We start from the raw sequence: 20,883 nt of genomic DNA on the forward strand, positions 1-20,883 counted from the left end.
GGAGACCAAGCTGGACCAGCCCAGTGACTGGCCTCTCCTGAATTCCATCGTGCCCCTGGTCCTGTGCCTACATCTGCCCCGAGTCCGTGAGTCCTGACCCATCTCCTGAGCTCAGAGCCCGGCCCCTAGCCCAGGGTGGGCACTGCAATTGTCAGCCACATGGAGGACCGAGAGGACAGAGACTCTTGTCCCAGGCCTTGTGGGCAGGTGGCCTCCAAGGGCTGGAAGAGGACCCCCGAGTCCTTCTGTAGCCCCCGCTCCTGGGGCCCCGGGTACTTCTTTTCTGGGCAAGGTGCAGCCTCAGTCCACCCCGGGTCGCCATGTGCCCAGGTCACCCTGCGTCTGTGTCATCAGTGGGAGAAAGGAAGGTGGGAGGTGAGACACACATCTTGGTTCTGGAATTTCCATATGGGGGCGCTGGGGGCAGAACCTCCTGAGAGGAGGGCTTTGGGGCCGTTGTAGAGCTGCTTGCAAGGTACTTCACAGAAGATGGAAAAATCCCACGTGCTCCTATCAGATTGGGGAGCAAGTTGCAATGATGGGGTGGGGTGTGCCTCCCTTCACATCCTTTCTCTGTCCTGCACCAGCCCTCGGGGGTGACCCATGGTCTACGTCACTCTAGAAACCTTGACCTCTGACTTCCTCTGGGTCCATCGGCAGGGAACCCCTGACTGGAGACGAGAGGGCGGGAGGAGAGAGGGATTAAAATCTTCTCAGAATCCCAGCTGCGTGTGCTTCTGCTGGGGTTCCAAAGGCCCTGGGATGCCACCACACAGCGCTCCCCGCCCCTTGTTCCTCAGGGAGGGTTAGGGGGCAGCAGTGCCTCCAGCCCCGCCCCGCCCCGCCCCCTCTCGGGCACAGAGGATGCTGGGGCCCACACGCCTCCGGCCTCTCCTAGGAGTGGCTGCTGTTCCTGTCCTCAGAGCAGAGCCCACACTGCGCCCCTGGCCAGGCTCTGTAGAGACATTCAGCCCGAGGAGGGGTGGGGAGGGCGGAGAAAGGCAGGCGGGTGTGAGAGAAAAAGGAGCAAAGGGGTAAATATGTGAGCAAAAGACATATTCATCCATGCACTTGACTTACACTCAATGAGTTATAGGCTCTGGGGACACAGCTGTAAACAAAACTTACATTCTGGTTTGGGTGCAAGAGCAGATGCTAAACAGCAAATGGGAAAATGGGAAAATAAGATCATCCCGAGGAGTGGCAGTGCTGTGAGGAGACAGGAGGCTGAGAATGACGGTGGGGAGGTTTTCAGGAGGAGCAACATGGGACCAGGTGGTCTGGGAAGGCTTCTTGGAGGAGGTGGTATTTGAGGTGAGACCTGAGATGAGAAGTGAGAGCTGGGGAAAAGCTTTACGAGCAGAGGGAACAGCGAGGGCCAAGGCCCTGGGTTGAGAATGAAGTTGGTCTGTTCAAGAAACCGAGCAGCCAGTGTGGCTGGACCATGAGAGTGACGGGGTGCACTGTGGGTGGGGCATGGAGGGCACCGTCGCCGTGATAAGGGGTTTGGATTGGGCAGTCATTGGAGGGTCGAGAGCAGAGAAACAAGAAGGTGAGTGAAGAGTGAGTGGCATCCAGGAGGGCCTGGGGATGGGGGTGGAGGTGAGAGGGAGAGAGGAGAGGGACGGAGAGTGAGGACCTGCAGGAGGGTCTCCAGCTCCCACCCCGTCTCCACGAGCCGAGGGGCCTGAGCTGGCCTTTTCCCCCTCCTGCTGTCAGCTGCATGGGGGCAGGCACAGGTACTAACCCCTGCAGCAGGAAGGGGGCTGTCCTCCCTCGAGTCAGGTAATCTCCGGGCCCTGGTGGTCCTCTCTGACCAGAGCTGGTGTGCTTTGTCCCCACTCCCACGTTCTGGGCTTGGGATTTCCTCTGCCAGTGGAGAGGGAGGCCTGGCCACGTGGGTCTCCAGATTAAGGATTTAGAGCCTCAGGAGGCCTCTGAGTATATCCTTGCTCCCTTGTCCTTTGTCCCCATCAAGGACACAGGCCTCTATTCCCATGGGCATCAGGCCTCCCCTCATTACCCCCTCTCTCGTCAGTTCTTTGGGGCTTGCCCTGGGGCCACCTTTGTCCCCGTTGCTTTGTTTTGTGTCTTAGATGGGGAGAGAGAATCCCACCTTCCTCTCCATCATCCTCCTTCACTCAGCTGCATGTTGTTAAATGTTCCTGGCTTACGCGGCTGAATATCTCAGCTGCTTATGATACTCTGAGGACTTCTCTTTGGTCTCTATTATTTGTGGCTCACGTGTCAAGGTCATCTATTCTCAGCTTGAAAATTGCAGAGACTTTTCCCAAGCATCGCTCATGGTACTTCACAGTTCATAAGGACTTTCCTGCTTTCTCTTTTATTTAGCTCTAGACGTTGTCTCCTGTGGCTTTCCCCCATGGATCCCAGCTCTGCACTCTTGAGCCCATGGACCCTGCCTGCACCCTCTGCCTGGGGGCAGCCTGGCAGGGATGGAAAGGTGGTGACCTGGTCCCTCTGAGGCTGCTCTTCCCCATGGAGAACAGCCCATGTCCTACAACCACTCCTCAGGGACATCCCCAACCCAGGCAGTCTGCTCAGTAAGCTCCAGCCCCTTGCTTGTCCAAGTCCCTCTAGGCACATGGGGTCCAGCGCTGCCCTCAGTATGATATGACCAGCGCCGGGCCTGAATCGCCTTTCACCTCCCACCTCCTGGTCACTGCACCCTATTGATGTGGCCTCAGAATGAATGAGCTTGGTTTGAGCAGCCCCTGTGGACTTCACCGGGCCACCATCCACCAACAGTGCTTTGCTCTTCCTTTAGCCTAAAGATGGTTCAGCGGACAAAGCAGACAGCCCAGGAGCTGATCCAGGTCAGAGCTCCCTGATTCGTTACCTTTACGGCCTCCTGACACAGCCCTGAGGTGTTACAGAGCAGAGGAGGGATCCTGGGTTCTGAATTCAGGTCGACTCAGGTTTGAGTCCCATCTCTGCAGCTTAGCATTGAAGTGACCTAGGGAAATCCCCTTACCTGTCAGAGCCTCAGTTTCCCCCTGTATAAAATGGACACAACAGCACATACCTCGTGGAATATTTACTTGAGAAAATTAGACGCTCCTTGCGGACTACATCATATGGGAGGGATTGCTGCTCAGAAAGGGAGAGCAGGGAGTGACAGTGTGTTAGCTACACTTCTGCTTTGTGTTAGGCATCCGATTGGAGGACCTCTGGGCCCCCTTGGTGCCTCATACTGCCCCTGGGTGGGGGAGAGTCCAGACAAAAGTCAGGGGAGCTGAGATGGGGGCCAGGACCTTTATGATGTCAGAGCCCTCCTGGACCCTGCACCATGGTGTCCCATCATGGGTGCTAAAGTCATGGGGCCGCCGCCCTCCTCTTTCTCCTGGGGTCCCAGCCAAGGACCTCTCAGGGCCCTGGGGCCTGGTAGAGCCGTGTGGCTCCATTCTTGAGCCGCGTTTCTGGGCTGGCTGCAAGCCCCCCGCCCTGGCTTTCTGAATGCCAGTTGTCTGCTGTGTGTGTCCTGATGCCTGAGGCAGATCTCTGCCCCGAGGAGCTCACATGCCTCTATTGCTATATCTGTGGAGGTAATAGGGAATCGAACCCTCACATGTGCACACCACTTACAGTTTTCAAGCCAATCATCTCAGTTAATTCTCACAGCAACTCTGGGAGGTAAGCATTATTCTCCCCCATTTTATGGGTGAGGAAACCGAGGCACAGAGAGGTTATGTGCATTGGTAAGTGGTAGAGCTGGAAATGTCCAAGGGCGCTCCAGACAGCAGAAAGATCCCTGGAGCAACACAGCTTCCTTGTGCACCTGCTCTACGATGCTGGGCGAGTTCTTTCCTCGATCAATTCCTCATTTCTTTGTCTTTAAAATCACTAGTTGGCTTCTAAGGGGCTTCCAGCTCTGCTCTGAGCCCATAACATAGACAGTTAATACCACTGTGGTCAGAGGGAAGAGAGATGATTCCAGGAGGGGATTAGCCACAGAGAAATAGGTTTCTGAACTGAGTCTGTACGGAAGCCTAGAATTTAGATTGGCAGAGAGCCACTCCAGGAGTGGGGACTGCAGATGCAGAGGCAGGTTGTGGGTAGCAAGTTAAACAGACAAGGAATCTGAGGCTCAGAGTTGTGACGTGCCTTGTCCCAGGTCCCACAGCAAGTCAGTGGTAGAGCTAGAGTTCTAGCCCAGGCCAGGCTGTGGTCCCATCCTGTCTTCACACTAGAATGCTGGGTAGAAATATTGATGCTCAAGATTCTTCTGCAGAAATTCTGATCTTGAACTAGACCTTTCTGGGCAGGAATGTGGTTGGAGCTTGTAGTCCCTGGGCACTGGTGTCCTCAGGGGCCATCCTGTGGGTTATGACCACCTGCCTGAGCCAGTCACCCTGTGACTCAGACTTCCTTAATGTCACCTGTGGCAAGCAGGCTGGTATGTGCCAGTCTGTGTCTGGGGTCACGTGATGCTCATGGGTGACCTCTGCCCCAGCACTAAATCCTGGCCACGTTAGGCATCCACAGATACCTCAAACCCTCTGAGATTAGCATCCCACCCATAAATCTGAGAATGTACACTAGCTGGATATTTGGTGATGTTAAGAAATAATCATTGCTTTTTAGTTGTGTTAATGTATTGGGAATGTGTTTTCAAAGAGTTCTTATCTTTTAGAGATCTGTGTCAAAATGTTTGTGAAAGAAGTGATATAATACATGAGTTGCTTCAAAATAATCTGAGTGGGGAGGGGTGGGTGAGAGCTGATGAAACCTGAGTTGGTAACAGTTGACAGTGGGTGATGGGTACACATTGATATAGAAGTTCATCGTAATATACTCTTTAATTTTGTATTTGTTTGACATTTCCTTAATAAAAGAGAACGTAACCTTAAAGATTTGATAGTACATACAAATAGGAAAATATGAATCAACATAGAACATAAAACAAAGCACAACCAGGGCCCCTGGGTGTTGTGGCTACCCAGAGTGCCAGATTGGGAGGGCGTTAGGATCTGGTGAGCTGGGCGCTTTCAGCACCGCGGACAGCGGCCGGCGCCGGCTTCCCTGCCTCTTTGCAGCCGCAGCCTTAGGGATCTCAGAGGGCAGGGAACTTCCAGACCCATATTACTTAGGAAGAGTCTCTGCAGGACAAAAGACTATCCAGCCTCTTAAATACCCCCTGATAAGGGACATTCACTACCCATGGGGAAGACCAGGCCTTGGTGGACGGTTTTGGCTCATAAGAAGCTTCTATTTCCTGCTCTTTAAGGATACCTTTGTCAAAAATGAATCAATCATATATATGTGTGTCTATTTCCGGGCTCTCCGTCCTTCCATTTATTTATGTCTATGCTTATGCCAATCCCACACTGTCTTGATTTATAGTTTTAAGGTACATAGCTTTATAGTAAGTCTTGAAATCAGGTAGTGTGGTAGTGTGAGCCTTCCAACTTTGCTATTCTTTTTCAAAATAGTTTTGACTATTCTAATTATTTTGCTTTTCCATATAGATTTTAGAACCAGCTTGTTAATTTCTACAAAAAAGCCCATTGGGACTTTGCTTGGGGGTGCAGAGACTCTGTACATGAATTTTGAGAGGAACAGGCATCTTAACAATGTTGAGCCTTCCAATTGATGCACAGGGTATATGTCTCCATTTCTTTAGGTTTTCTTTAATTTATCTCCTCAATGTTTTGCAGCTTTTGTTATACAAATCTTGCACGTTTTCTTAGATTTATTCCCAAGCACTTAATGTTTTTTGATGCTATTGCAAATGGTATTTTGAAAATTTCGATTTTCAATTGTTTGTTGCTAGTATGTAGAAATAGAATTGATTTTTGTTTGTTGGCCTTGTGTCTTATGAGCTTGCTAAACTCATTTATTCACTCTAGTAGCTTTTTTGGTAGAATTCTCAGGGTTTTCTACATTAACAGAAAACAGGGTTTTCTACGTTAAATTCTTTAGATTTCTATTCTGAAACAATTAAACCCAAAGAAAAGGTACAAGAAGTAATACAACCGTGGTAGGCAGAATAAAACCTCCCCCCATCAAAATATGTCCATGTTCCAATGCCCAGAACCTATGAATATGCTATATGTCAAAGGGAATTAAGGTTGCAGATGGAATTAAGGTTGCTAATCAGCTGACCTGAAAATAGATTATTCTGGATTATTTATTGGGTAGACCTAATATAATTATAAGGGACCTTAAAAGTGGAAGAGGTAGATAGAAGGAGAGTCAGTATCAGAGTAATATGATGTGAGAAAGACTAAACCCGGCATTTATGGCCTTGAAGATGGAGGAAGGGACTGACCACGAGCCAAGGAAGTGGGCGGCCTCTAGCGGCTGGAAAAGGCAAGAAACTGGCTTCATCCCTAGAGCCTCCAGAAAGGAATGGCGCTTTGCCGACACCTTGATTTTAGCATAGTGACACGTGCATTAGACATATGACCTACATAGAACTGTAAGATAATAAATTCGTGTTGTTTTAAGCCACTCAGTTTGTGGTAATTCATTACAGCAGTAATAGAAAACTAATACAACAATGAAATTATACCATCACCTACATTCACCAACTGTGGCATCTGCCACATTTTCCTTCTCTCTCAATGTATTTATACACATGCACTCCGAGTGTCATAATTGTTACTTTTTTTTTTTTGGCAGAACCATTTGAAAATAATTTGCAGACATAATTATACACTCCCAAATACTTCAGCGTGTAACCCCCAAGAAAAAGAACATTCTTTTACATACCCACAGTACAGTTTCAAAACTCATGAAATTTAAAATTAATACAATATTACCAGCTAATATAGAGTCAATATTCATATGTTGCAAATTGTCCCAGGAACGTCCTTGTCAATTATTTTTAGTCTCCTTTTATCTAGAACAGTTCTTTCAACTTTTTTTTTTTTGGTCTTTCATGACGTTGACATTTTTGAAGAGTACTGGTCAGTTGTTTTACAGACTGTCCCTTGGCTTAGGTCTTGTATTTTGTCCTCATTATTAGATTCAGGATATGAATTTTGGGTGGGAAAACCACATAAGTGATTCTGTGTCCTTCTCAGTACATCATATCAGGAGGCACAGGTGTCAGTTTGCCATGCAAACTGGTGATGTTAATTTTGATCATTTGGTTAAGATGGTGTCTGCCAGATTTCTTCTCTATAAAGTTATCCTTTTTCCTTTGTTATCAATAAGTAATATGTGGGTAGATGCGCTGAGATTGGAAAGATACATTTTCCCTGACGATTCTTCACCCATTGATGGTTTTCGCTTCACATGATATACTTATCTGATTCATTATTATTATTATGACTGCAAAATGGTGATTTTATAACTCCATCATTCCTTCTATATTTCTTAGTTGCCATTTTACTGAAAAGACCTTTTTCTTTTTTCCTCATTCATTCATTTGTTTTTCTTAGTTTCAGTATGGAAGTTCTTTTTTCCCACTGTTCCTTTCCTAATTCATTTTAACGTATACCCATTAAAAATATTTTTGTTTAGCTTAAATACAGATATGCATACACAGAGTAAATTGTTATTTAGGTACAGAGTACATACACAAATCTTGTGTACGCCTCAATAATTTTTTGACATGTACAACTTTATAGGACATAATTTGCAGGTCCCAGTGCAAGATTAAAATGTAGAGCCATTAATGTAATGGCATTAAAACATGCCATTAAAATTACTAAAATATAAAACTTTTTGCTTTCTTCCACGATCTCTCAGCCTATCATGGTGTTTTTAATTTCTATTTAATGCCACTCTCTCCAAAACCGGGGTACTCATGGGGTACCTGCAGACCTTCACAGGAGCCTGGGGGACCCAGCCCATGACTTCCAGAGCAGCCCATTGGCTGTCCATGTCCTCCTGTCAGCTGTGGGGCTGAGGCGTCTTGCCCTGGCTGGGAGCGAAGACCTCAAGCCAGGCATCACCCCTTCCCACTGGCCTGATGTCCCAAGGGAATTGCAACATCCCCACCAGAGGAATGGATACCTGAACTGATGGTGGGAGAGAGGTTCATCTTTGTTGATTCATCCACCGAATGTACCAGGGTGCCGCCAGTTTAGGACAGAGAAAGACAGGGATGGTTTCTATCATGCCCCACTCTGAGACGCCATGGGGTGTCAACAACAGACCTGACCCTCTTGGCGCTGGCCCCAAGTCCCCATGGCCATGGGGTTGGGACACTAGAGAACAGAGGAGTGGACAGTCAAGACCTTGGAAGGTGGCAGGAGGTGGGACCTCCCATGAGCCAAGGCTCCAAGCCCTCGGCACATGCCTCATTGATCATCAGACTTCATTTATAAAGCACAAGTTCCAAGATAAAATTATTAAGAATTTTAAGATGCTGACCACACACAGAGCATTAAACCCCAAGTGCAGGGCCCTTCTGACTCCCCTGGTTGCATGACCATGAAGCAGACCCTGTGTCTGCATCTGTATCTATATCCACATCTATATTCATCTATACTTATGCGTATATCACCTTGTGGCCATCACTAAGAGCGAGATATGATGTTTCCAATACTCTGGAGGGTACTCTTGTGTCTATTCCCAGTCAACCCCCTCCCGCTGCCCCAAATTAAACACTTTTCTGACCTCTGACCGTAGATTAGTTTTGTTTGTCCTTGAATTGTATATGGATGGAATCATAGAACATATTGCCTTTTGTGTTTGGCTTCTTTCGCTCATCATTTTGACTGTGAAATTCACCTGTGTTGTTGCATATACCAGTAATTCTTTTTTTAAATCACTATGTAGTAAGAATTCCATTGTATGAATACATCACAATTTATCCAGCCTAATGTTGATGGACATTTGAATTGTCTCCAATTCTTGTCTAACATGTGCAAAGTGCTCCTCATTTGATCTTTCAGACTAGCTCCTGCGTTCTTTTGACCTATTCCCATCATTTTAAACAGTTTCTTCTTATTTTTTTTTTTTGCCCCAAAGATACTTTAGGCTCATCTTGCACTTTCTTTGCCCAGCTGTGGAATTAGTCTTTTCTCCAAGAAACCCTGGTTGCTTTTGGTGGGAAGTATTTAGAAACCAAGATTTGGACACTGACTGTGCCTACTATTGCTGGAATACAGAACCTAAAGTCCTTTTCAGCAAAGATAAGAAATAGATAGTTTTTCAAATAATAAATTCATGTCAATACCTTAGACCCCAATCTAAAAAGAGCAAGGGTTCTCCCTTGCTCTTCCATAGTGAGAACCTCACCTGAAACATCAGCTTATTCATTCACTCAATTCCTCTAGCCTTTGGCTACCTGTCTTTGTGCCATTACCTAATTGTTCTTAACAGTGTCTTGGTGCTTGGAATCTTCTCTTTCATTTTTGTAAAGACATCCTTGGGACTTCCCCTGGCGGTCCAGTGGTTAGGGCTCTGCGCTTCCACTGCAGGGGGCACGGGTGAGTTAATGCTCTCCTTGCTGTCTCCATCCACTGTGTACATGTGGCCCACGCCTCTCAGCCCACGTGTGTGGCCCCCTTGCCAGACTGCACGTGTCTCAGTCCAGGGGAAGAAGGAGAGAGAGCAAGTAGGTCCTGTCCACCTGCTCTGCTCTGGATCCTTGCTGGTGTAGTTTTCTCTGTCCTCTCAACTACAGTACCTAGGGGTAGAGATTATTGTTCCCTTTTCAAAGCCAGGGACACTGAACCTCAGAGAATTAGACCAGGACATTATCATTTTCATCTTTGTGTTCCCCTAGGCATACAGTAGGTGCTTAATACAGGCATACCTCAGAGATATTGCAGGAATGGTTCCAGACCGCTGCAATGAGGTGAATACTGCCATAAAGCTAGTCACACGAATTATGTTTACACTGTACTGTAGTCTATTAAATGTGCAATAGCATAATTTCTTATAAAAAAAGAATGTACATGACTTAATTAACAAGTACTTTATTGCTAAAAATTGCTAACCATCATTTGACAATGCAGGGTTGTCACAAACGTTCAATTTGTAAAAAAACAGAGCATCTGCAAAACACAGTAAAATGAGGTATGCCTGCATCTGTTTCTTGAGTGAATGGTTGAGGGGTTGTACTAAAGCTTCTATAGAATCCTGTTGTTCTCCAAATGTGGTCTGCATAAGAAGTACTTTTGAAATGCAGATTTGCGGGGCACGATCCCAAGAGCCTTGGATAGCCCGAGGTCTGCGGCTTGGCCCTGGGAATCTGCAATTAACAGCCCCCTTTCCGCCCTCAGGATATTGGGAAGCATCTCATTCACAGCTCCCATTACGATCTGAAATTATCTCGGTTGTTCACAAATGTAAGCTCCAAGAGGAGCCAGTCTCACTGGTCGGGAACCTCGACCAGAGTCTGGTACAGATCGGATGTTCCCGAAATATTTGTTGAATAAATGAATTAATCTTCAAGGTCACTTCTAGCTGGAGTATTTCTGTGTTGAACGCTTGCTGAATGACGGAGTCACTAGGTTAGTGAATGTACGCGTGATGGAGGTGATGTGGACGGAGGGCTGGGAGGAGGACGGCGGACTGAGGTCTTGGTCGGCCCTCGGGGCGGGTGGGTGGCTGCTGCCGGGTGTGGGGCGGGTCGGGCCCGGAGGCCCCACTACCGCAAGTCTGCGGAGGGCAGCCGGCGCGCGTCGGGCGGGGCCATGACGTCATACCCGCGGAGCGCAGCTTCCACGCCGGCTTGGGCGCCGCGGCGTCGTGACGTCACGGCCACGGAGTGCCTTCGCCAGCGCCGGTTGAGGCGGGGCGCGGGCCGGGCGGCGCCGTGACGTCACGCCTGCAGAGCGCCGCGCGGCGGCTGGGGGTAGCGGGCGCGGGTGAGGGCGCGGGTGAGGGGCGCGGGCCGGGAGCGGGCGGCGCGGCTGCGGGGCCGGGCTGTGGCGGCGGCGGCGGCGGCATGGCGGAGAGCGAGGCCGAGACCCCCAGCACGCCGGGCGAGTTCGAGAGCAAGTACTTCGAGTTCCATGGCGTGCGGCTACCGCCCTTCTGCCGCGGGAAGATGGAGGAGATCGCCAACTTCCCGGTGCGGCCCAGCGACGTGTGGATCGTCACCTACCCCAAGTCCGGTGAGCCCCGGGCAGACCCCGCCCGGCTCTGCGGCGCGCCCGCGTAGACGATGCGCCAGCGCCGGGGGCTTCCCGTCGGGGGCGGAGGGCGAGGGCGCGGTGCCCAGAACCCGACCGGGCGGGGTGGGGGGTGGTCGGCCAGCGTTTGGGGAAACCAGTCTTTGGAGGTGGGCCCCGGTGCCCATGGCCAGCTAGCGTCCCGTGGGGATGGAGCCGGTTTGGCAGGAGCTGCCAGGAGGATAGGCCCAGGCCCACCACCCTTCCCTGCTTCCTCTCCCGTTGTCCAGCTGGCTGTGTGACCTTGGACAGTCACTTAACCTCTCTGTTCCTGGGCCCGGTTCAGCCTTTGATGAGTGCAGAGTCCTGGTGGTGATCTGGGGAAGGGGATAAAAGGGGCAGCAGGGCTGTGTGCGTCCCTCATTTCCTGCGTGGGCACCGGGTGGGGGATGGGACTGGCCGTGCCCGGAATGCGTGCCTGGTGTGTTCCCTTGTTTCAGGGCCGCCTCCATCACCCTGGTGTCGGGCAGAACCCAGGGCATTCACATTTCCCAGCATTAACTGATGTCATTTTCATGACAGCCGTGTAAGGTAGAGGTGATCATCCCCACTTTACAGTCTAGGAACTGAGGCTCAGAGAGGGGAAGTTGCTTGCCCAAGGTCACACAGCTGATGAGTGGCAGAGCAGAGATTTAAAGCCAGGCTGGTCTGTGCCCGGGACCTGATATAAGACATTATCGTGTACTGCCCTCTGAGGTTCGTAGGGAAAAGAAGCAGCTTTCCTGTTTGATCGTTCCTGCGGGTTTCGATTGCTGCCGCTGCATTGGAGAGGCAGGGAGACGCCTGAATCCAGACAGTGCAGTGCGTCTGACGCCTGGTGTGGAGGGGGGCAGCCTGGAGGTCGTGTTGGAGGAGCAGGGTGGTAGGTTGCGGGAAGAGCTGTACACTTGGCTGTCCCAGCTGTGCAGGGTCCCAGACACCCGAGGAGTACGCCCGGTCCTCCGAGGAAGCTTGGAGAAGGGGCTGTCAGTGGAGGGTGGGGAAAAGTCCGGAGGTGCTGCGGAGCCATCCTTGGGAAGAAGGACAGGAAGGAGGTATGGGGATTCAGAATTGGTCAGATTTTAGAGCCACAGATACCATTCCTACGTGTAAGACCACCCCCCCCAGCTGGGTGTGGTGGGGCTGTACTTTGAACCCTCACGTTAAGTGGGATCAATAAAGACTAAAAATTGTCTCATGTTAGTTTAGGGCAGGGTTTGCCTCCACATGAATTGTGAGAAACTTGGTGTGGGGTGTTCTTGAGGATTTCGGAATTGCCGATGAGCGGTTGTGGTTCTGTGTCCTCCCTCCATTTCATGGCAAGGAGATGGAGGGTGAGAAGTTAAGTAGCTGGCAGGTTGGGGGGGGACCAGGCTTAGAGCTTAGCTGAAAAGCATGTACTTGGGGCTTCTGGGGGATCCTTTAGAGGGGCCCTGCACTGGGGGCCTGCTGGGGTTCTTTCTGGGCACCTCGATGGGGAATGAGGTGTAGGTTTAAGGAAGTTTTCTAGGTAACCAAAACTCACATCTCGTTTGTAACTTGCATCTTTCAGAGACAAACAAAAACATATCCTAGAGTTTTTCACAAGGAGAGTAAACATGTGGCTCTTTCTTTTGGTGACGGAGAATCCAACGGTGGCCAGAGATCCTTGTGTGGGGTCCCTTTGCACAGAGCCCCAGGGAGCCTCCTTTTTAAAACTTAAAAAATGTTTTCCACAGACCTTATAGCCTTTCCAGGCCCTCGTTGTTTGTCCGTCTGCCCCCTGCCTGCTCCTTTTATCTTTTACCTTCTACCTGAGGGCTGGGCAACCTGAAGACTCCCTTGTTAGAACTATGTAAGCCAGGAGCAAATGACAGTAGTAACTGCACAGCTGACTAGCTGCCGTGCTTTGTCGCTCTGTGTGTGTTCGTCATCACAGCAAACTCGCTTCAGAGCTCTCTGATCAGAGGTGGTCTCCCCTTTCACAGGTCGGGCACGGAGCCTCTGGGAGGTGAAGTGACGTGCTCAAGCTCACGTGCCCGGTATGAGGCTTGTTTGAGCTGACCACGAGCCCAGGAGTAACGGAGAAGCAGAGTCCTGGGTTTTGTGTAGGCCAGTATCTTCTGTTCCTTCTTTGCTTTCTTCCTGGTTCTCGACCTTGGCCCAGTCCATCCTTCTCATCCAGTTTGTGGGATGGTGACAGGATAGGTGAGAAGTTTTCTCAGGAAGGATGACCTGCACTAGCTGAAACCAGTGCTTCTGAAGAGCCCCCGTTCCCCCAACCCACACTGCCTGTAAAGTTCATTACACGAAATGATCACGAAGGGGACTGAAGAATTGGTCCCAAAGATCTGCCCGAAAGGTTTTCTCTCAACCAGAGGACGAGGGCCCTGGAAGTCATCTCCAGCGGCAGCTGATGCAGCAGGAGGGGCGGTCTGGGGGGGCAGGATCTGGGTTCTCCCACGTCGTCGCCCTTGGGTGATTCTGAGCCCCTGTTTCCCCTGCTGTGAAATCCACATCATAAATTGCATAGTTGCAGAGGCGACTCTGGCTCTGGGATCCTCGGAGGGACTGTTACTTTGAACACAGGCCATTCACGCTTTGCGATGGGACCTGGGATGCCCTAGGAACAATGAAGCGGCCCCTTGGCGAGTCCCGTGTGCCAGGTGCTCTGCCATGTTAATCCAGAGGCTCAGAGAAGGCAGGAACTTGCTCAGAGTCACACAGCTGCTGAAGGACAGTCAGTCTAGTCAGGTCCCCTGGTCCGCAGCCAGCCTTGCCCCTTCCCCTCCGGAGGAGGACAGCCAGACTCGGGCCTCAAGGCGGAGGGAGGCTCCCACCTTCTCTTGTGCGCTTTGGGATGGAAGCCGCAGGGCACTTTGGGATTTTAGGGTTTTGTCACTGGTCTGAGTCACGTGAACTTCAGGCGGCCCAGTTCCCGCTTCCTTTCCCTTCCCGCCCCTTCCCTCCCCCACTTCTCCTCCCCACCAGGAGTGGACTTGTAGGAGGCGCTGGTCCTTAGAGATTCAGAGCCTGGCTTTGGAGCTGGAAGGCCCGGGTTTGAACACAGCTGTGCTACTTACCTGCTGGATGGCCCCGGACAGATGACATCACCCCTCTGAGCTGGGCTTTCCTCGGGGATAGGAGAGACCACCTCAGCGCCTTGCCGGGTGGCTGTGAGGATGAGTGAGATGATGGGCGAGGGCTTCTTCCCGTCCCGGATGCACCGTAAGCACAGGAAAGGCTCGTGCTGTCGATGCCAGCTTTCACTCCCTGAGCGCCCGCGGTGCCCAGACGCTTTCCTAGGTGCCGGGGGTGCAGAGCAGAGTCCCATCTGGTGCCTGCCCTCAGTGAGCGCTCACTCCGCTGGGGGACAGGCAGCTGTAGGGTGGTCGGTGCTGGGACTGGGGTGAGTAGTCAGGACTAGCAGAGGCCCCTCCTTGCCTTGCAGGGGACCACGGGGCCCCTTGGGTTTCCAGTGCCCAAGTCTAGGAGGTCTTAGTGAACTTGCAGCTGGTCCCAGGGTCCCTTGTCCACCCTGCCCCCTCTGGTGGGGAACTGGGGTTCACAGGGCAGGGGACGTCTGGTGGTAAAGGTAGTAATAAGTGGATCCTGCCTTTTTCCCACAGCACTCCACTACTTCTAGAACTTTTTTCTGTTTCTGACGTTTGAGCTCGGGTGACAGGTTAGGACTGTGCTGTCTGATACAGGAGCCTCTAGACACAGGTGGGTATTGAAGTTTAATGAATTGAAATGAAATAAAATTAGAGATTCAGTTCCCCGGTGGCAGTCGCCACATTTCACGAGCTCAGGAGCCGCGTGGCTAGTGGCTCTCGTGTTGCACAGCACGGATGTCAGCTATGTCCATCCTCACGCTGGTTCACACCGCGACGCCAGCAGTGGGAGCCCCTTGTGCCTTCTGAGGAGGACCCTTCTCATTGTCGCTTGTTGGTCGTCATCCGTTCTTATAGCCTCTTTGGTCCCAGGATGTTGAGTGTTGAACCCAGTTGTGTCTGGGAGACGTCTTGTGTCTGCCCCCGGGGTCCCCGAGGTCGTGGAGACTGGCTCTGGAACATGCTCCGTGGCTCGGCCAGAGCGCCCACCTCCTGACTTCCCTTTCCTTTTGGTTCCCACCTGTCTTGAAGTGCATCCTCGTTCTCCTGCCACTGATGAGGAGGGAAGCAGCGCATCACTGCTGGGGAGGGGGGAGCATCTGGCGCCAGCTCTAGCCCTGTCACTGTGCGACTGCAGTTTGCTCATGAAATATGAGAGGGTTGGGCCTGATGGGTTCATGTAAGTCTTAAATGTTAAGACACCCTGGGGCGGGGAGGCCCACAGGCCCCAGGCTGGAAGAGCTCTTCGTTTTCTTTGACTGTGTGTGTCACCATGCCCAGGAGAGGGGGGCTCGGGAAGTGTCATGAATGAGGTGATGCTGTCCTCAAGGAGCCTGCAGTGATACTGGGAGGCCAGGCCCCTGATGCCGAAAGCCGTCTGACAGGCCAGGGTGGTCATTCCCAGGGTCAGGTCAGGGGCCCGGGCAGGAGGAGGATCACTGGGGGCCTGCATGGAGGAGGTGGGCAGGGAGCCGGCCATGAGGGCAGGTGGGATTACCAATCGCAGCTACTCCCTCTCCCTTGTTTGAGCCTCAGAACGGTCTTGTGTTCTTGCGACTGTTTCCTTTTTTGGATAGAAACAGGCCCAGTGAGGGGCAAGGGCGGTATCGGCATGTGAGCGTACAGTTTTCACTTGTAGACGGTGGAGAGGAAGCAGCCACGGGAAGAGCTGGCAGAGGGACAGTGGGGATGGGAACCGGCGCCCACCCAGCATGCATTCTGTGCCAGACGCTCCCCAGGTTTTCACATGCAGTTACCGCACTGCACTTTCCCACAGTCTGGGGAGGAGCCTGGTCTCAAATGCGGATCAGGAAGCAGCCTGCGAGGTTTCAGGGAGGGACTTGCCACCCACCCTGAGCTCACGTTTGTGCCAAGATCAGGGTGACCGTCCCTCCCTTCCAGCGACACAGGGTGATGAGTGCTCCCCAACCCAGCGCTCAGTTCCCCGCCCCCCGGGAGAGCGTGCAGACGCCTGAAGGGGTACCAGGAGGTTTGAGCAGGACAACTGCCGACTTCCTCTCCCCTCTCCCCTCTCCCTCCCTCCTCCCTCTTCCTTCCCTTTGCTCTTACTCAGCACGTTTGCACATAATGAAGAGGGCTTGCAATTGGGGAAGGAGGGGGCAAGTCCAAGCGCCTGGGTTGGCCAGGGGAACATTCTTCTCATCGCTGTATGGGGATTCTGGAGGAAGGAGCAGGGCCTCCGGGAGGAGCATCTTTCTGATACCAGTGGAACAGGAAGAGACCCCTGGCCCCACTCTGAGCTCCAGGGTCTCATCCGGGCTTCTCATTTCTCATTGCCCCTAGACAGTGACGGCTTCTCCGCACTCCCCCACCCTCCGCCCCCACATGCACTTTGTTACTTGCTTCTGTGGCTCCTGCACCCAGTAGAAGCTCTCAGGTCCGTCTACGCCCTCAGCCCTCGAGACAGTCATGGGACCCTTCCTGTCTGACCTGGACTATTGCATGGCCTCCCCCCTTGGTTCACCTTTCACTCTGCAGCGGAGGTGACCTCTTAGAAACACAAACTGACCTCGGGCAGTCCCTCGTTACACCTCTTCACTGCCCCCCCCCATTGCCTTCAGTCAACGGTAAACTCCACTCTGTAGCCCATCGTCCTGTGGTCTGATTTCACCTGTTCTGCCCCCTTTCTCACCAGCCACATAGGACTGTCTGAACACGCCTGCTTCCTTCTTCCCTCCAGTCTTTCTCCCTCTGTCTGGTGTGCTCTTCCGCTCCCCTCTCTTCCTCTCCTTTTCCTTCCCTCTGATTACCTGATGAGGACTTCCCGTTTTCCAGCTCCTCTCATCTGTTCATTGTGGGACTGAACATCCTCCCGTGCCTCCCTCCTATCTTTCAGCACTTTAGAGTTGCCACTCCATTGTCTCCTGGCTTGCATCGCTTCTGTTGAAAAGTCAGCTGTGATTCTTTGTTCCTTTTGGAATGGCTCTTTTTATCCCCTGGTTGCCTTCAAGATTTTCTCTTTATCTTTGATTTTCAGCACTTGAATATTATGTGTCTAGGTATGTATTTTTTCAGGGAGGGGGATGCTTATTCTGCTTGGGGTTCTCTGAGCTTCTTGGATCTATGGTTTGATGCCTTTCCTACTTTCGGATGAATTCTCAGCCATTATCCCTATGAATATTTCTTCTGTCTTCTCTTCTTTTGAGATTCCAATTACATATGTGTTAGATTGTTTGATACTATCCTATAGCTCTTGTATATTCTATGTTTTCACCCTTCTTTTCTCCTTGTGTTTCAGCTTGGGTAATTTCTGTTGACCAATCTTCAGCTCAACACATTTTTGACCAGAGGTGTATTATGGCCACAGACATTAGTTTCTGCAAAAATCCCCCAGTCAGTAATGTGTTAACTGATTCTTCCACTGTGTCAGGTCTACTGATGAGCTCACTGAAAGCATTCTGTATTTCTGTTATTGTGTTTTTATTTTTCCTCTAGTATCTCATTGTTTTGGTAGCTTCCATCTCTCTGCTGAAATATTCATCTGTTTATGCATTTTGTCCATCTTCTCCATGAAATCCTTTAACATTTTAATCAGATTAATTTTAAAGTCTGATTCTGTTGATTGTTTTGTTTCTTGACTGGGATATATATGTGTGTGTGTGTGTGTATATATATATATATATATATATATATATATATAATTTTTTTTTTCCTTTTCTTAATGTGTAGTACTTTTTGATTGAATGCTGGACACAGTGTGCCCACATTAGAGATTGGAGTCAGTTGTATTTATGCTTGGAAATGGGCCTGGCTTTTCTTGCCATTAGTGTAGGTGGTGAGTCAGTCTGGTAGGAGGAGGGCTGTGTTTGGATTCTGTTGTCCCTCTGGGCACTTGAGTGACGACTGGTTTTAATTCCTATAGCATCACCTTGTGCTTCGCGTGGGAAGCTGAGTTTCCAGAGGGTCTTTCCTCAGTGTTTCTGCCCTACGCTCAGCTTTTGGTCTGAGTCTCAGAGGGGTTTCTCCCCACACCCTGTCCCCTACCTCAGGGGTGGACTGCTGTTTCTGGTTGCTCTGTTGCTGGCTGAGAGGGGAGGTCCTCTGTCACCTGGTCCAGCTGCAGCCTCGGGCAGGCCCTGGGTTCCTGGGTCCTGGTAGGGCTTTCTCAGTGACGCCCTTAGTGGCAGCCAGCTCTGCCTTGATGGTGGGTCTTGTGCAGGAAAGAGTTTCCTGTTCCTCTTTCAGCATTTGGGGGTCTCAGAGCCCAGGGGCAAGTTCCTACCTCTCCCGCAGGGGCAGAGTTCTTTTCTTTCACCCAGTCTCCAGCGTGTTGGGTCTTCACCAGCGCCCTGGGGGGTAACAGGTTTTGCTGCCCCTCCCCCAGTGGCTTAATGCGTTCTTCCCATAGAGGAGAAGAGTCCCAGCAGGTTTCTTTCCTTTTCCTGCAGCCATGATGTTGAGGAACGCTGTCTCCACCCTGCCACCCCTTGTCCTTCTCACGAGCACCTAGTAGGTCTGCAGAAGAGCGTCTGCTTGGTGCAGCTCTCCCCTCGTGTCTCTTGCTCTGCAAGCCCGCCGTCAGCCTTTGCACCTTGGGGAAATTCCAGCTGGGTTCTTCTTTCCTGCGTGTGTGGCACCTGGCTTCTCCTCCCCCGGCCCGTCCTCCTGGGGTTCCAGCCTCTTGGCTGCCCCGCAGCTTCAGCTCTCTGATGGACTTGAGTCGGGTGGGGTCTGGCAGCTTGTCTGGCCGTTGCCGGTTAGTGTCGGGCCGCGATCCTCCCAGCTCTCTGCACCCTGGCTGGGGCGGCACTGCGTCCCGCTGTCCTAATGGTCAGGTGAGGCGGTGGGCATGTCTGCAGCTTCTGGGGGGTTGGACAGGGTCTGGACAGAGTGATGCTCTGCTGTTAGCAGGGGGTGGGGACCCAGCTGGGGCTTCTGGAGCACGTTAGGGCAAGTGCAGGGGCCGTCAGGAGGCAGAAGCCCCCCCAAAACATGCTTTGCAGACTTCCTGGGGTTTCCGGAAGCTACACAAGTCATTCCCAGAGGGGCTGGAGAGCCAGAGAGGCTTGGGCTTCCAGGTGGCTCTCATGAGGCTCAGCTCAGCCTGGGATGAGCCAGGGTATCCTGGGCCCCCACTCCCACCAGCGGCAGGCCGTGGGCGGGGTGATGGCACAGATGCTCGAGTCTGCATTGGTCCTTCTCAAGCCTCAGGCAGACTGGGAGCTGAGAGCGCGGCCCGTCTCTGTGCCGGGAACGGGGGCGGGGGGGGGGGTGTCCTGTCATCCTCAGAGCCTCACGGCCAGAGATGTCCCTTATCAGGTGAGGAACTGAGGCCCGAGGAGAAACGGGCCCGGGTCCTGGGGGCAGAGCCCCCGGGGGCTGGCTCCGGGGCCCCAGCACGTGGGTCCTGGCGTTTGATCCATGGGCGGTCCTCCCCTGGGGTGTGGTGGGTAGACCTGCTGGGACGGGCTGAGTCTTCCTGGGGTCCAGGCCTCAGGAAGCGGCCGAGCCGGGATTTCAGATGTGGCCTCTTGAAGCTCGTGCCCACGTGGTCTTGCCTCCCCCATGGGAGGGGCGAGGCCCGGCACGAGGAGGGGGTGAGCCTGGGGCCTGGAGACCTGGAAGCGAGGCTCGGTGTGGAGGAGTGAGGTGGGAGGTGGTCTCAGGAGGTGCGGCAAAGAGGAAGCCAGGAGCGGTACCCTCGGGAGACGGGCGGGCACAGCACGGGGGTCTCCCTCAAGAGGTGGGGGCCGGGCCTCATCCGTCAGCTCCCGCTTCCCAGCAGTGGAGGGTGCTTGGGGCCCAGGGAGAGCGGGTGCAGGAGCTCCTCGTGTGGGGTCTGCCCACCGCGCTCCAGGGCGCCGAGGTGGGATGGTGGGCGCTGACAGGGTCCGCTGGAGGAGGCGTTGTAATGACCTAGGCCCGAATCCGATTTGGGGCAAGGCGCTCAGCCTTCCTGAGTCTTGGTGTGCTCCTTTTCAGATGGGGTGGTGTCTCGCTGGGCTGCTGGGAGGACCGGACGTGATGATGGGCGTGGAAAGCCTGATACGCTGCTAGCCCTTAATTTCATTTCTTCTCTTTCGTTCCGGCTCCACCCGGAGCATTTTCTGCCTGTGGCTGTGTAAGAGACCGCCCAGACTCAGCGCCTAAAGACAGGGGTTATTACTGCAGCCCAGGGTCCGCCGTCCTGATCCCAGCCCGTGCATCTGCGGGCTGCCTGGGGGCCCTGCAGCAGGCTGGTCGCGGCTGGGGCGGTTCTCATCAGGTGTCCCTGGACCAGGAGGCTAGGCTGGGAGTGTCCTTCCCTTGGCAATGCTAGAAGCACAGAAGAGCAAGTGGAAGCGTGCAAAGCTCTGTGCCTTCGCCTCCCTGGCTACAGCCAGTCCCTGCCGTGCCCGCGATCATGGGGACCCTCTTCTGGGAGGGGCTGCGAAGTCTCAGGGAGACAGTGTGGGTGGGGCAGGGTGGAGAACTGGGGCTCCTACCGCTGTACCCCCAGCCCCTCCCTGACGCGCTGCATCTCGCTGGTCCGTGCTCCTGTCCTTTGGGTCCCAGGTCGAAGGCTGCTGTTTAAGAAGAGCCTTCCCAGACTTTCCCAGACCCTCTTGGAGGTGGGGCCTCTCCCTCCTGGGGGAGCCGCCCGCTCTGCCTGAGGGGTCGGCAGCCTCTCGGTAGGGGGCTGTGTGCGGGGTCCTGAGTGTGTGTCCGCGTCTCTGAACCCAGGAACCCGAGAGCTCAAGGCCCGGGAGAAT

At 52.6% G+C, this 20,883-nt stretch overlaps 1 protein-coding gene across 4 annotated transcripts in view; it reads left to right on the forward strand.

Moving 5' to 3' along the window:
* Positions 1 to 10,819: 10,819 nt before the first annotated feature.
* The window catches only part of SULT4A1 (sulfotransferase family 4A member 1), a 32,103-nt gene continuing 22,039 nt past the window's right edge, over positions 10,820 to 20,883 (forward strand). For 2 of the 4 annotated variants that reach the window (XR_004528797.2, XM_033865887.2), the window contains exon 1: positions 10,823 to 11,042. Coding sequence is in view for 3 of the 4 variants with exons in the window: in XM_033865887.2 (XP_033721778.1) it covers positions 10,874 to 11,042 (169 nt within the window). In the remaining variant the exon portion in view is untranslated. Of the gene's footprint in view, positions 11,043 to 20,883 lie in introns of all 4 variants that reach the window. The other 2 variants (XM_033865885.2, XM_033865886.2) reach the window with 2 other exon arrangements.

Source organism: Tursiops truncatus, chromosome 11, assembly GCF_011762595.2.
Source record: "Tursiops truncatus isolate mTurTru1 chromosome 11, mTurTru1.mat.Y, whole genome shotgun sequence".
Taxonomy (NCBI): Eukaryota; Metazoa; Chordata; class Mammalia; order Artiodactyla; family Delphinidae; genus Tursiops; species Tursiops truncatus.